We start from the raw sequence: 15,251 nt of genomic DNA on the forward strand, positions 1-15,251 counted from the left end.
TGTCTCACAAGCCCTTAACCTGGGCATGACGCTCCGCTTGTTTCTCTCATTCAACCCATATTCAATCATCAAAATCTGTCTGTTCTACCTTCACAAAACTTCTCTGGAATCCGCCTCTCCCCGTTCATTCAACTCCTACCACGCTGATCCAAGCACTTATAATAGCCCATCTTAACTACCTCATCAGCCTCCTTGCTGGCCTCCCTCTCTCCTCTCTCTCGCCTCTCCGGTCCATACTTGGCTCTGCTGCCCAGATCATTCTTCTACAAAAGCATTCAATCCACATCAGCCCGCTCCTCAAAAACCTCTAATGCCCTGCGAATTCTGCAAACAGAAACTCTATATCATCAACGTTAGGGCATTCAATCTGTCCCCTCCCTCCTACCTTACCAATCTCTTCCTACAACCCAGCCTCCATACTTCACTCCTGTAACATCAACCTATGCACTGTACGTGGTAGTCATCTGTTTCACTGCCTTTACTCATGTCCTCCGTCTCCCTCTTCATATCCAACAAACCACCATTCTCATCTCCACAGCCCTACTAAAAATCATATCTCCTCCAAGAGGCCTTCCCTAGTTAACCCCTCATTTCCCCACTTCCTCCATGTCACCTAGACTCTTGGGTGTATACTCCTTAAGAACTTTGATACCCACCTCTAGTCCCACAGCACTCATATATACATTCACTATGTCATTTCCCCTACCTCTAACTTATTTTAAGGTCTGTCTCCCATTCTAGACTATAAGCTCCTTGTGGGCAGGAATTACATCTACCAATTCTATTGTATTGTGCTCTCCCAAGCACTTAGTACATTGCTATGTATATAATAAGCACTCAGATAACACTGAGGTAGGAGCAGATTTGGTCTAGCACTCAAAAAATGTCTTCATACCTGTAATTCCTAGGTTTTGTACCATTTTAAAGCTGCCCATGCCTCCTCTCAACCCCTGGATTCCCTTTGGTGACCTAAACAAAAAGAAGGTAATGACAGGAGAATGGTGAGCACTCAGAAAGAGTGGCATAGGCAGTCCTGGAAGTCAAACCTAATTTCTATCATGGAAAATGCAAGAACCTCTGGCATCACACTGGAAGCTGACATGCCACCTCAAATTGGGGCGGGGGGGGGGGGGAAGGTGCCATGAAGAGGGGGTGTCATCAACCCCCAATTTGGAAGAGAATGTGCTGCTTTCCAATTTGTGTGTATGTGTGTGTGTGTGTGTGTAAGGGGAGGTGGAGGATGACAGAGAAATACAAGGTCGATTCATGAGAATAGGTTCAAAACTGCTTCCCAAAAAGTCCACAGGCTGGTATCCTTAATAGTTTCATATACTGTTGGTCAAACACCACGAAGTTGCTGCTAGACAAGTTTTATTTTAACAAACAAACAAAAAAAACACACGAAGGCACAAATTCACTTACATATTACTGTACAAGTATAAATAATGCTAAACATTCAAAAAGAATCAAGTGCAGAGAGATGTCCTATTTTATTTTATGTAAACACAACCTAGTTATATACATATGTGCCTTTGGCCCTCCAGCAAAGTAAATGATGTCAAAAAAATAAAACACTACATTTTTTGGCTGCTTTTCTGAATTCTAATTTAAAATAGTTATGCAACAATGACTACATAGTTACAGTTGTAATATAAATATCTTACTGCTAATAGGCAAATGCCTATCTTGAAAATACCAACAGAATTAAACCCCATCCACGTCTTAATGTTAAAGCATTAAAAATCCTAAAAGATTTTCATCTTTAAACCAAAACTCCACCAGGAAACTTCCTCATCTCACAGCAGTTGTGTTACCCCCAAAATGGATATTTCTTCCAGGATCACGTGTATTGAAAAACAAAACTTCCAATCAGGTCTGTTTTGAAACAGGCAGTAATGTCTACGCTAAAGCTGAGTAGTGTTTCGTCGCTGACTGTATCTTGTATAGGGCGTTCAATCACTTACGGGGGCACCCATTTAGTTTGTAATGCCCAGCTTTGACATATTGAACTAGCAAGGCAGTCTGATCTCCAATGATATAAAATGCATTTGTTTAAAAACCACCTCCGGAAAAGCAATAAATGGCATTAACAGAGCTACCAGAATCTAACTGAAGGCACTTGAGACATTTAATCCGTTGCCCTGAAAGTCTCTCCACTCAATTCGGAAGCAGCAGCAGCAGCAGCAGCAGCAGAATCAACATTAGTAGCTGTGGACTTAGCTTCAACCTGTGTGGTTTCCTCATTCTCAGCCTCTTCCGCTATTTTTTCTTCTTGTTCTTTTGAACCTGCCACTTCTTCATCTAAGTTTGTCTGCTCTGTTCCTGAGGCTCTCTCATCTGTTGGATCTGGGTCGCTAACAGGTGAATCTTGTTCTTCTAATGAATCTGAAAAATGAAAATTTTAACATTTCAACAAAACCCAAATATTCATGAATCCAATAAAGCAAAAGAAGAGCAAACTACATGCCAAAAAAATAGGAGTTTTGAAATTTACAATAATAATCCCTGAAGTCTTAAACACTTGTCATCAATTTACAATGTGTTTGTGTTGGTATGGATGAGAAACGAAATCTTCCCAATGGGAGAAATCACTACTTACTGAAATGGAACTTTGCAAATATTTGATTTAGACCCAAAATGAGTCCATTATCTAGTTTTATAGGATGTTATCCAGTCTTTGACATTTGAGCCATATGCTATCTGGGTAGTCCCAGGGCAAATTTCGGTAGAGGCAGTCCTCTATTTATTACCGAGTTCCCAGAAACAACACTTCCACATTTCTAAATTAACCCTCTGTTTGAGGTTTACCACATTGGGTCAGACTTTACGACATCAGCCTCCTTTATGGCAACAGCTCTGTTTACTACCGAGAATAAGGCTTCCTCGGAGGGAAGATGACAGTGCTGCCACTCCCTAGTGATTCTGCTGGCAATCGAGCATGCAGCTCCACTTCCTCCCAGCCCCATGGCCTTTCATGCTCTCTGTTCCTCTCCAATCGATCGTATTTACTGAGTGCTTACCATGTGCAGAGCACTGTACTAAACACTTGGGAGCACACAACATAAGAGAGTTGGAAGATACTAAACACTTGGGAGCACACAACATAAGAGAGTTGGAAGACACATTTCCTTAAGCTTTGCTTCCCTCTCCACCACCCCAAACTGTTTCCCCATTTACCAGCACACTGGAATGCATCCACCCCCTCACTTCTATGCCAACTCCTCCTACTTTGGTGCTACTTTATGAATTTTTAAACCTCTGTAGTTGTTCCCAACTGAACCAGTCACTTGCCCAGATGCAAACCCTGCCTTCTCCCTGGGATCTTAGGGGTCACAGGGCCTAGGCTGGCCCCACCTGGTAGCAAAGAAGGCCTTATGGGGAGGACCACCATCTTAGAGAGGAGAAATAAAGACTAATTCTGATTTGTTTGTGTCTTAATATGGGATTTATAATAAATGCCATACACTAGGTGGAGTGAAAAACCATATGTTCAAAAATTTAAAAATATAATAATAAAGCTCTGATGACTGAGGTTTGGGGGGCAGGGAGGGGGAGAGAAGGAGCAGAAAGGAGATCCATCTAGAATCCTGTGGCCATTTACAAATCTTTTCTGTAACAGGGCAAAATATTCCTTTAGAGCTGAAATTAAATACTGAAGTAGCCAAAACTCACACATAACAAAACCCTAAAAGATCTCACTTTCCACAATTCTATATTTGAAAAAAAAATTACTTCCTTGCCAAGAGCATACAATTTGTTAGAGTTTAGAAAATAAAACAATATTCAATAAACCAATAAAGCCATGAGAAATGAAAAACAGTAGCTCAACGCAACACTCAAGTCACCAGTGAAACAAATCTACTGGACAGATCATAGCCCCATGCAGTCTGTCAAAATTTTCTATGACAGGCAATCTCCATACTGGACTGAAACAAGTGAAATGGTATGGGTCTGACCAGATCATGTTAAAGCTGTGGGAAGACACTGCATTCAGAAACTCCCAAGCTATTAGATCGCAAACAAGAACAGAGCAAGCTTCACATAGCAATGTCTCATTTTTTAAAACTACACAGATTCTGATTTTATGAGTGTAATTAAAGGCAGAAAATGGGGGATGGTTAAAAACAATATGTCCAGAGCAACACAAAATGCCATTATAAACGGCATTTAGTGAACTAGCTGCTGCCAAATTCGGATGGTAGTAAGAAATTCCAGACTACTTGTTTTGTTTTGTTCTGTTTTGCTTTGTTGTCTGTCTCCCCCATTTAGACTGTGAGCCTGTGATTGGGCAGGGATTGTCTCTATCTGTTGCCAAATTGTACATTCCAAGTGCTTAGTACAGTGCTCTGCACCAAGTAAGCGCTCAATAAATACAACTGAATGAAAGAAATTAAAAGCCTGCCAGTTGATACTGTATTTAAGAGCATGGGCAGAGGGAGATCAGGAGGAGAGAAGGCAGAGACAGGACCTTAAATCATTCAAAAGACTAACAAAGAAACTATTAATAGGCACTTTCCTTGCCTCGGATACTCTGCCGGACAGTAAAATGCGATGATCCTGACAGTCTACCAGACTGGCATCTGGTGTGACTCTCTAGGCAAGTCTCAGCTGCTGCCCTAAATGGAGTCCACTTGCAATACTTCAGTGCCAACTTTGTTTTTTAAGAAGCTAGCAGAGCAACTTTGCATTGTTCTAGGTTTTCTGGATCTCCCAAAGGATTATCCACTAGTTTATTATTAACTGAATCAAGAATTCTATAATAAAATTTTAAAGTACACATTAACATGGTTCTTTGAAAGCAGCTCACAGGAAGTATGGCTTGGCTACTTCATAAAAAGCATTAAACTTGCCCAGTGAAGTTGTGGTTCAATGCAACTGAGGATGCAAATTACATCTTGAAAAGATGCCAACATTCTGGAGTACAGGAGTATTTCTGACAGCAGGAATTTTTTTTTATTATAAACAGACAGACCTATTCTTCCCTGAATCACACCACTTTAAGGGAGAGCCTTGGTAACTGAATTACTCCAGTGTCACCCATTTAGCCAATTCTAAGAATACATATTACCTTTAAAAAAAAATATCAGCGATGGTCTGGATCGTTCTGCCAATAAAAATGCAGCTCTGTGCTACTAACAGAACTATACATAAAAACCAGTTCCCAACGTTGACCTTCTTCCAACATTACTGAAAAGGTAGCTTTTACTACTGTCAAATAATTATAAGGTGGTTATTAGGCAAAAGTGGAAGTCCCAACCAGGCAGAGTTTGAACAGGACAACCATAGGAATCTCTCTTCTGAGACGGAATTTACACTATCAACATTTTACCAACTGATAGACCTTTGCCAAGTTCAAAGTGGCACAGAGCACCATCTTACCTTTGGGGTCTTAATGTTGAAAGACAGAGGAAAGGCTGAGATTTAAAAGGAAATGGGCCTGGATAAAAATTAAAAGCTAATTTGTCAAAATGAAGCTTTCTTATTGCACTTGGTATAAGAGTCTGCAAAGAAGAAAATGGCCATTATTCACCCACACTATGCTTCTACTTTCATAAAACCCTTGAGAAGCTTGCATATCTTCAGGGTACTGGACTTCTGTATCTTATATTACAATGAGGTTCTAATCTTTTCCCTTTTTTAAAACATAAAAAGTTGCATCCTCTTGCTAGAACCCCAGGCGCCCGCTGTATTTGCAAGACCATAAAACTTCTCCAAAGGAACTCTGTTAAATTAAAATTGACAATTTGTCTTTGAACTCCTGAGTTTTAAACAAGGCAGTTTTACTAGATTTTCCTGCCTCAAGGAAAATGGCATAACTGACTAAAGGAACAAAGGCAGGCAATTCATCCCAACTCAACCCAATGACCTAATGAATACAGTTTAATCGAATTTAACCATTTATGGACAAAGAAACTAGAATTCAATACACAAATACTCTTAGCATTTGCATCTCCTTTTCAGTCAATTTCCAGTGAGAGATTTTATTAACCAATCACCTAAACCCAAAAAGTCACACTTAAATTCAGAGGAGGGCTACGAAGTAGGACCTAAGCAGTTTATGGATAGAAGAATAATTAAGTAACCTATAATTGTATATAAAACATAAAGGTTTGAGATTTTATATGGTGACAGTGATTATAGTCAAAACTCAAAAGTATTTTCATAACCTTTTTAAAAAACTTGTATACTCAAGTTTTCTGTAGCCCAAATATTGGACTTTTTAATTTCCTCCTATCTGCTCGAAAAGATAGTAACATTAGCAATTAGTGAGGGGGACGTGAGGACTTGACTTTTTAATCAAAAATATGCTTCAAAGTCTACAGTTACAAGAAAATAAATCTTAATTTGGTGTTCAGAAATGTGTATGATTTACTTTGATAGGTATTGAGCACTTTTCTACAAAGTGAAGTCCAATGAGAATAGGAAATATTCAACTGAACAGAGACATGTTAACCACAATTCGTGGTACCTGAACAAGTGACATACTAACAGACTATTTAAAAAAGCTGTTAAGTAAGAATAGAGATAACTACATCGAATAAAGTGCAGTGTGCACCAGCTATTGAATGTTCTCTGGAAGGAACAAGCAACCAAAGTCTGATTACTAAAAGGACCAGTTTTTCTGACACAACACTTCTTGGCCGGAACCTGACGAAAGGCAGTTTAAATAAGAGAGACTGAAGAGTTTAGAGTGTATCATGAGCCCTGAAAAAACACACTCTAAATGCTATCAAATAACACAGGTTATTCACATTAATATCACACACATTTCTTCAATATTAATCACCATGACACTTTAACATGAGATGCAAACAGTGAAACATCTCACAAGTAATTGGGCAAGGAATCCCAAATAAGACATTGACCCATAGACCTACTTCTCCACAAGAAGGGAAATGAAATCATGATATAATCTAACTTCATTTCTTCGGAGCAGAGGGGCTCTCAAATGAACTGGAGCAGAAAAACCTCAACCCGATCAAAATATTTCCTATCGTGGTTCCAAAGAAAAGCAATAGGGAGAAGAATGTGGCAGGTAATGTGGAGGGAAGGTGGAGTTATGCCAAGATGCCAAAAAAAATGCCAAAAATTAAAGGAAAATATATCATGAATGTCCTAACATTAGGACTCAAAAAAAAAAAGAGAATTCCCCAGCCTTAGGTCACTGACTGAAAAAAAAAAATCCTTCTTCTGGTAATTTTCCAGATGGAAACTAGAGGAGACGGCTATAGAAGGCTATTTTCCCCGTCTAATGAATTTGCTTAGTGTCTACCATGATATATTGGGTGTTGCCAGATGTATTATTTCTACTCAAAGTCTAGTAAAGAGAAAGCCCCTCCCTGGCCTTTTCAGACATGTTTGATCTGTCTCATTCAGTATCTGAAAGACGAGAGTCAAGACTCCATCCTCTGTTAGGCAGCCAGAATATGGAGTGGATGATTGAGGTGATGTCTTTTCTAATGGTCATTCCTAACTATTTGGTCCTCTGAGGCAGTTTAAACCAGCTGTAGCCTTTAAGAGCCCTTCTGTGGCACTCTTGGGTACTGTGTAACATATCGTAGCCTGGATTTGACAAATTAAAAATATCGCAGTGACCAGATTCCAAGCCACGAGGAAAAGACTTCATCTTCTGGAAAGCCAAAGAGGAAGAGGTGAAAAAAAAAAAAGATTTTCATGGTCAATGGGCATTTCAAGGATTCCGTAAAGAAGTAAATGGGGCTCCTTTAAATCCTTAGGTTACTGGGTTCTTAGCTATGGACTCAAAATTCCTCTTACTAACATTACCTTGCTAGGGTTGAGTTTAAACCACTTAGACTTTATTCCAGAGATTTCTGACACACAAATGAACACCTGGGACATTGCTCCTCCTGGATTAGGTGAAAAAGAAATGAACAGCTAGGTATTTGATAACTATCCTTAGGAGAAGAAATAGGACATGGGATATATTATAAAAATTTTATCCCAATTCATCAGGCTTTTAAGTACCCATTCCAAAGTTCTTAGGCATGGCTACTCATTGCTTGGACATATGTTTTTCTTCTCGGCATCGTCATATGATTACTCTCTTATTTGCTGTTCAGTAGAGTTCCAAGGGGAATCTTTAGCATGACAAAATTTGCCTATGACAGCATGCAGCTTTTAGCAATTTTCTAGCAGTTAGGACACAGATTGCTCTTGTTTGGAATTGATGTTGCAAAATCAAGGATGAAGAATCAGTAAATTTCATTTCCATTGTATTCATACTTTTGTCGCTGAATGAATTTGAACTTGGAAGACTTTTTAAGAGCACACCTGGTTGATAAGCAGAAATGCAAGCCCACTCAACATCCCTAAAGTTAACTCTTCCCGGGGTTAACTCTCTTCCATAGCAGCAATACATTCACACTCCTTTAGCAAACCTCTGCCTTCACAACATTCAAGATATTTTTTCGTGGCAAGAGTAGTTTAAGAGTCACTCTAGTGCCTTCTTGAAAAAAAGTACTGTATGAAAAGTCTTTTTCCTTTTGACATTCTGAAGAAGTAATGGAATGAGTAGCTGAAATGTAAAAGAACCCCTGAAATTCTTTTTCTAGTGATCTGCCATTTTTCCAGTATAAATACATACAGCCTTATATCAATTAACAGATCTCTATCTTGGCAAAGGTGACATTATTAGTTTTTGTGTATAAGTCTTCGCAACAATCTTGGCTAGGTCTCTGTCAAATCTTCAGTCTCACCTATTCCAGGTTTTCAAAAATTTTTATCTAGGTCTCAAGCACTTGTGATGCTAAGTTATTAGGTGAAATATCTGTTCAGGATTTTTTTCAGTATCTTATATCTTTTATGTCTCTACCTGTCACTTCTTCCTGACTTAGATTTTAAGTTACTAAGAGACAGGAATGGCACCTGTTTAAATCACTTAACACATTGTCCAGCAGAGCATCACGCAGATAGGCACTTAATAAATGCTTCTAGGAGCATAGTAATGAGAATATCATTAAAATTAAAAAGAATTCAAACTAGAGCAGCAATAAATACTTTTATGCTCTCCCAAACGCTTACTGCAGTGTGCTGCACATAGTAAGCACTTAAATAACACTGATCGATGGTTATGCTGAGAATGTTATTTCCAAAAAGTGGTGTAGGATTTATCTCATTCTTAAATTTCAAGGCTTACTAGTCCGCAAAAATGATCCTCTCTACAAGATAATACAAAATCCCTACTTTCAAGAGAAGTTAAGTACTGTACAGAATTTGGAAGACAATGTTTATACCATCAGAGAGCGGAGCGCCCGATGGGGTCAAGTCTTCTAGCTGCAAAGAACCAATTGAACTTGGTCCTTCTATGGATGACTTCTTCTCAAAACTGAAGTCTGGGAGTCTGGGAGCTTGAGGTCTAGTTTTTCTTGCAGGATTCAGAAAAAAACAGTAGGCACAGCGAAAAGCTGGGGGAAAAAAATTACAAAAAGGCAGAACAAATCAGATTCACAGAATAAATCAAACAATTTACAATTCAGAGATTGCAAATAGTCAATCATTACTGAGTCACAGATATTTTCGATAGTATGGAGAACATTTTAATTGGAGATTGTTCAGAGCACTGATTTGAAATAACTGTTACAAACCATAATGAGTATCATATGAATTTAAGATACAAAGGGCATTAATTTCCAGATTTAATATAGAACATATACTAACAATGAACCAAATCTTGTCAAGCGAAAACACATTTCTATAAAGGTTAAGCAATTTTGAGGGTCAGTAACTCTAGAGGGCCTTGTTGTGTACATATGCTGCTCTCAAGGAGTGGAATCAAACAAGTTCCGGTGGAAAACACAGTATGTCTTAATTGAGAGGCAACTGTTTTGTGAACAAGTGCTCTGCTCTAACAGCACACTTGAGTTCTCTTCCCAGCTGAGTTTCCGAAATAATCCTAACACTTCTTTCCTCCAATGAAGGAAACCGGAGGGTACAATCTGCCTGCAACTGTGAAGGTGATGCAGTTTGGCCTACCGAGGAGTTAGAAGGACATGGGTTGTAATTCGAGCTCCACCGCTTGTCGGCTGTGTGAACTTGGGCAAGTCACTTCTCTGAGTCTCAGTTAATGGGGATTATTAAGACTGAAAGCCCCATGTGGGACATGGACTATGTCCAACCTGATTTGCCTGTATCTACCCCAGCACTTAGTACAGTTCCTGGCATGTAGTAAGTGCTTAACAAATATTATATTAAAAAAATTGACTTTCTGGATTTGTGAGGTACTATAGTAACATTGGCATTACATTACAAGATTGCACCGCACTCGACATTAAAAACAAACAGTTAGAAGTATAATAAATGCTTAAAATACTTCTTACCAATGTATTCAAACTCTTCCTTTAAAGCCATGCCATTGTGAGAGAAACATTGTTGGCATATAAGGGCATATCTAAGGAAGAAAGAACAAAGACAATCTCCATCATAAATGTAAACAAAACTAATGAAGAGACTATCATAGTGTCTTAACAGATATTTTACCTTTAATATATATCTTTATCTCTAATAGAGCTACATATCAGAACAAGTCTAAATTTCACATACCACTCCAAACACCTGGCAATCAATTTACGCGATTTATTTTGAAGTGAGAAAAATATCTTGTCAGAGTTTGGAGGAAAAAATTTACCAAGTTTGGCAAATTCAGAAAAGGAAAAATTGAAAACAATGAAAAGCAAATCATTTTAAAAAGTATCCTGAAGCATTCAGTTTAATTCGATATGGCATTGCTTCAAGGAACTATAAAGGACACAGAGAAAAGATGCCAACATCAAAATGCCTAAACTCCTCTACCTGGATGGCATATTTTTTTTTTAAAGGCATCAAAAAAGGAAATTCCATGGCATCCTTCGGTAAGTGATTCTAATCTTTAAACTCTTATGTTCATTAGCTTATTCTTGACTAAATATTGCACATAGAGTAGACTTTTATTAGGTCCTCCCCAGTCTTCTTTTTTCAAACCCATTAATCGCAGTTTCCTTACAGGTCCTACTTTAATTTGACTCTCTTTTGAGCCTTCTAAATCTTCTCTCTCTCTCAAGTTGTGAAGCCTACTCTAGGAAGAATCTGACCAGTACTGAGAATATCTGAAAATTAGTTTCTACATCCCACATTTAATTATTCATTCCAGGAAGATATCTGAATTTTTTTTTTAAGTAATAGTCCACAATGATTTCAGTGCTCACCCTGTAATCAAACTGAAGCCAAGAATTCTTCCTGCCTTTTACTCATATAGTCAGGAGTCACCAAATACTGGCTTAATTCTTCACACAAAATTGTGACTTGGATGCTCACTGCCTTTCCGTTTGGTTTTTAGTTTATTTGCTACCTTCTCTCAATACCTCAGGCTCTCCTGCTATACTTGTTAATTTCACATAAGATTAAGGACACAGTCCCCTGGTCAACCTTTATTTTTTCACTCTTCTTTGACAATAAGGGATATAGATAGTGAGTCCTATGTATAGCTTAAAATCTCCACCTTGTACTTAAGCAACTTTTCTCTGAGTGAGCATCCATGCACTTCTCCTATCAAAAAATTACTCTGCTTGTTTCTGTCCACTTAATCCAACTCACAAGATCATCATGAATTCTGGTGCCACTCTACAACTCCTCATCGCTTAGCTGTCATCTACACCAGAGAGAGCAAGAATTCCTTCTATTTCATAATCACTCATTAATAAAAGTGTTAAAGGCTGGCCTTGGTAGAACTATATCTGTAATGCCTTTTAAGGCTGTCACTATTCCTGTTCAACTGTTGACTTTGAAATTTAAATAGCTCATCCTTTCATCTTTTCTAATTAACCATAAAAATCAAAACAAATCCAATGCAACCTTCCATTACAGCTGACACATTCGTCACAAAACAGATTAAAATGTGCTAAGCTAACCACATTCAGAGTGAAAAACAATAGGATCTGTGAGTTGTTTTTTTCCTGGACTCCAAAATGCTGCACACACTAGAATGATATTGAAAACAGCAAACCAGAGCTACAGATTTCTAGAACAAACTCTTCCACTGCAAAAACAAAGCTAACACCAATTCTAAGCGCTCTTGTTCATTTTATCCATTTACTTGCAATCATTATTAATATTACCTGTTCTGTGGTCCATCACCAACTAAGTACTCCACAACTCTATCCAAGGCACCTCTTTCTCGAGGAAGAATGGGTCTTGCTAGAGGAGGACCTGGAGGATGAACACCTGCCAAACAATTGAACACAGTATAAAATAAAGTCATTCCACTATAAAATTGTCTACAAATTCAAACACTTAATCCAACTGGAAAGACTGTTCCATACAAGTAATGACACTCTCTTAAGCCACTGGAAAAAACTCACCCTTTAAATTTTTTTCAGGTTAATCTTAATAGATCAGCAAGGTTATTAACATTAAATTTAAATATATATTTTCTACTTTGCTTTTTTAATTTCAAAAAATTTTCTTTGTCCCTTAGTTTTTTTAAAAAAATGATGGGAATGGGAAAGATATCTCCAGAAAATGCTTATCTTTTCAGAATAGAAGAGTTACTTATTACTTGAAATGTGCCTAGCTGTCATCCCATCAGCAGTGGGGAAAGGAGCAAAGAGCACTCCTCTGCCAACAGCTTCTCTTGTTGCTCATTCCTGGGGATCTCTCCATCAGGAGGAATTGCATTCTGAATCTGGACTAGCAGGTCATAAGAGGTCACTTCAGATTGGGTTTCCCTCACTTCTTTGGGAGCTCTAGCCAACAGCTGCTGTTCATGGCACCTGGCTCATTCCCAACCTACTTACAAGATTTATGTTCTGCTTTCCCTGGTCCTAAAGAAATCATCAAAGAGATATTGCCCTAAGCAGAAAAAAGAGGAATTGCAACCTTCCAACAGTAGCAATTGGAGACTGAAGAATACATAAAATCCCTAGGCCAAAGTATTTAGAACTTCAATTCCCCTATACTACCACCTCAAGATTGCATTTTCTCTGTTCAAATAAGAATGCTCTTAGAAATTTAAAATATAACACAATTTGGCATTTTCTTTGACAGATCAATTGTCCATCCTCATTCTAATTTACTTTGTACATTATAAAATATAAAATCTATATGTACCTAGGAAATAGTATTTAAGCTTGCAACCATACTGGAAAAATGACGCAGTGCAAATTTTAAAAATTAGTTTTATCCCATAGCTTTACAATATTCAAATATTTTCTTATAGAAACCCCTCAAGTCTGGAAAGGAAGCAATGGGATTTAGGTACGGAGACTGACACCTGGGCATCCAGAGAGAAGAGGCTCATCTTGGGGGGTGTTCCCTGGCCCCTCGACTCATCTGTCCCTGCCTGTTCCAGCTATAAAATTAAGGGAAACTCTGGGAGATGGTTGGAGGTACAGTTTTGTCCCAAACCTCCCAGAATGGAGATTCTCTCATTTCCATGTTCTAGGAATCACTCTTTCTTCCTGATCTCACCTCACCTCTCCCTTCACCCTAGATTCTGAACTTTATTCTCCCAAAACATTCCAGTTATTCAATTTAACATTATGGCCTGAACTTGGAACTGGGATTTGACTGTTTCTTAAAGGAAGTTAAAGCTGGCTGGTATTTGGCAAGCAGAAATGATTACGTGGTTGGTATGGGGAAAAGGGGCAGAATCTTTAAAGTTACTTCTGGATTAGGTGAGACAGAAGAGAAGGAAGAGATGAGGGCAAGGAAATTTAAGCAAATTTAAGTCTATAAATTTTTCCTATTTCCTTTTTTTAAAAAAAAAAAATCTTACCCTTAAGACTGCATCCTGGCTTTTTAAAAACCATTTATATAATAGCTCATTTAATTCAGTACAATTTTTACTTTGTAATGATTTTGAATCACATTTTTAGAATAGTACATGACAAAAAATATGTGATATTATTTTGCATTACGGTGAAGTTCCTCTAACCTAAAATTAAAAGCATTCTCAAAGGTATTTGCCAAGACCAAATTTCCAAACAGCAATTTGAAGATGGCAACATTGTAGCTCATTTGTACAAGTAACTTCCCCTATGCTCAACCCTCCCTTCTCCTGGCCACTGTCCATCCTTTTACTCTCTCTCTTAAAACTTTAAACCCATTTTCCTTTTATCCCCCACCCACTCCAACTGGGCTTTCCTGGATGGAGAAGAAACACATTTCTTTTATTTCCCTCTCCCTCCCGACTATTTACAGAAGGAAAGCTTACATTTCTTTTCATAAGGTCATAAGGAGGAAGAATTCTAAAAGCCAGGACCCAGCAAACTACTTTTCCAATCTATTTTATTTTCTAAACTGTTGGTTGAATAAAGGTCACATAAATATTAAAAAAACAGTAATCCGCACACACTTGCACTGTCAAGAGGTAAGAGCCTTAGCCCTTAATGCGTTAATAAAATGTTGCCAACAAAATTAATGAGGAAGCTGAGAGACTTATTTATCTTCCCACCCTCTTTGCCCCACACTCTTAAATAAGATAAATTCCTAACTCTACTTACACAGATGGCAAACTGGAAACCAATAATCTTTCCTTCATTTTACACTCATAGTAGCTTCAATCTTGGAACCAAAAAATATAATGTCTTAAAGTTGAGATAAAAGGAGGTGACTCATGTTTTGTAAAGAGAAAATGAGTCTGTCTTGAAGACTCCTGTGCCAATTTTCTCCTTGAGGACTTAGAATATTCTAAGACACAAGAGATTGATAAGAAAAATCAGAGAAAGTCTCCAATTTTACTCGATTTTGAAATACCCCATTATCTTAGTCATCTGAGGCAGTTTTCCTAAAAAGAACCAGTACAATCAAATAAAATTTAAGATTGACACTGTCAATCCTCTTACTGTTTATAATTTGGAAAGATGGGAAGGAGTAAGGGAGTACAGGACCACAGTGAGTTCCCGGTGAAATGAGCAGAGGTTACAAAATGAGCAGAGCAGCCACACTTTGCAGGTCCTCCTGCGGTGCCCCAAAATTGTTAAATCCACTACCAGGATTGATATGACTGAACTGGCCCTCCTGGACCACTGATGGAAGCTTCAAGTATGGCCAAAAATATCATCCAGCCTCACCAGAAACTCCAATCAATTTCCTAGATTGGTCAGTTCTATCACAGTAGAGAGACAGGAGTGGCCACCTGGCCACCTGCCCAGATAAAATTCTTGGGGCTGGACAGGTATGTATGGCAAGACTGGTTGTGACAATGGCTGCAGAGAGAAGGTAAGCCCCCTTCACCTGACCTCCTCTCTTTCATCCAC

At 38.3% G+C, this 15,251-nt stretch overlaps 1 protein-coding gene across 2 annotated transcripts in view; it reads right to left on the reverse strand.

Moving 5' to 3' along the window:
* Positions 1–1,354: 1,354 nt before the first annotated feature.
* Positions 1,355–15,251, reverse strand: part of LNPK (lunapark, ER junction formation factor) — a 70,012-nt gene continuing 56,115 nt past the window's right edge. For both annotated transcript variants that reach the window (XM_007671273.4, XM_007671270.4), the window contains 4 exons: positions 12,111–12,216; positions 10,338–10,408; positions 9,255–9,425; positions 1,355–2,385 (listed from right to left, as the gene is read on the reverse strand). In XM_007671273.4, the coding sequence (XP_007669463.1) occupies positions 2,129–2,385; positions 9,255–9,425; positions 10,338–10,408; positions 12,111–12,216 (605 nt within the window). In that variant the 3' untranslated portion in view covers positions 1,355–2,128. The remainder of the gene's footprint in view (positions 2,386–9,254; positions 9,426–10,337; positions 10,409–12,110; positions 12,217–15,251) is intronic.

The sequence above is a fragment of the Ornithorhynchus anatinus genome, chromosome 9 (genome assembly GCF_004115215.2).
Source record: "Ornithorhynchus anatinus isolate Pmale09 chromosome 9, mOrnAna1.pri.v4, whole genome shotgun sequence".
Classification (NCBI taxonomy): Eukaryota; Metazoa; Chordata; class Mammalia; order Monotremata; family Ornithorhynchidae; genus Ornithorhynchus; species Ornithorhynchus anatinus.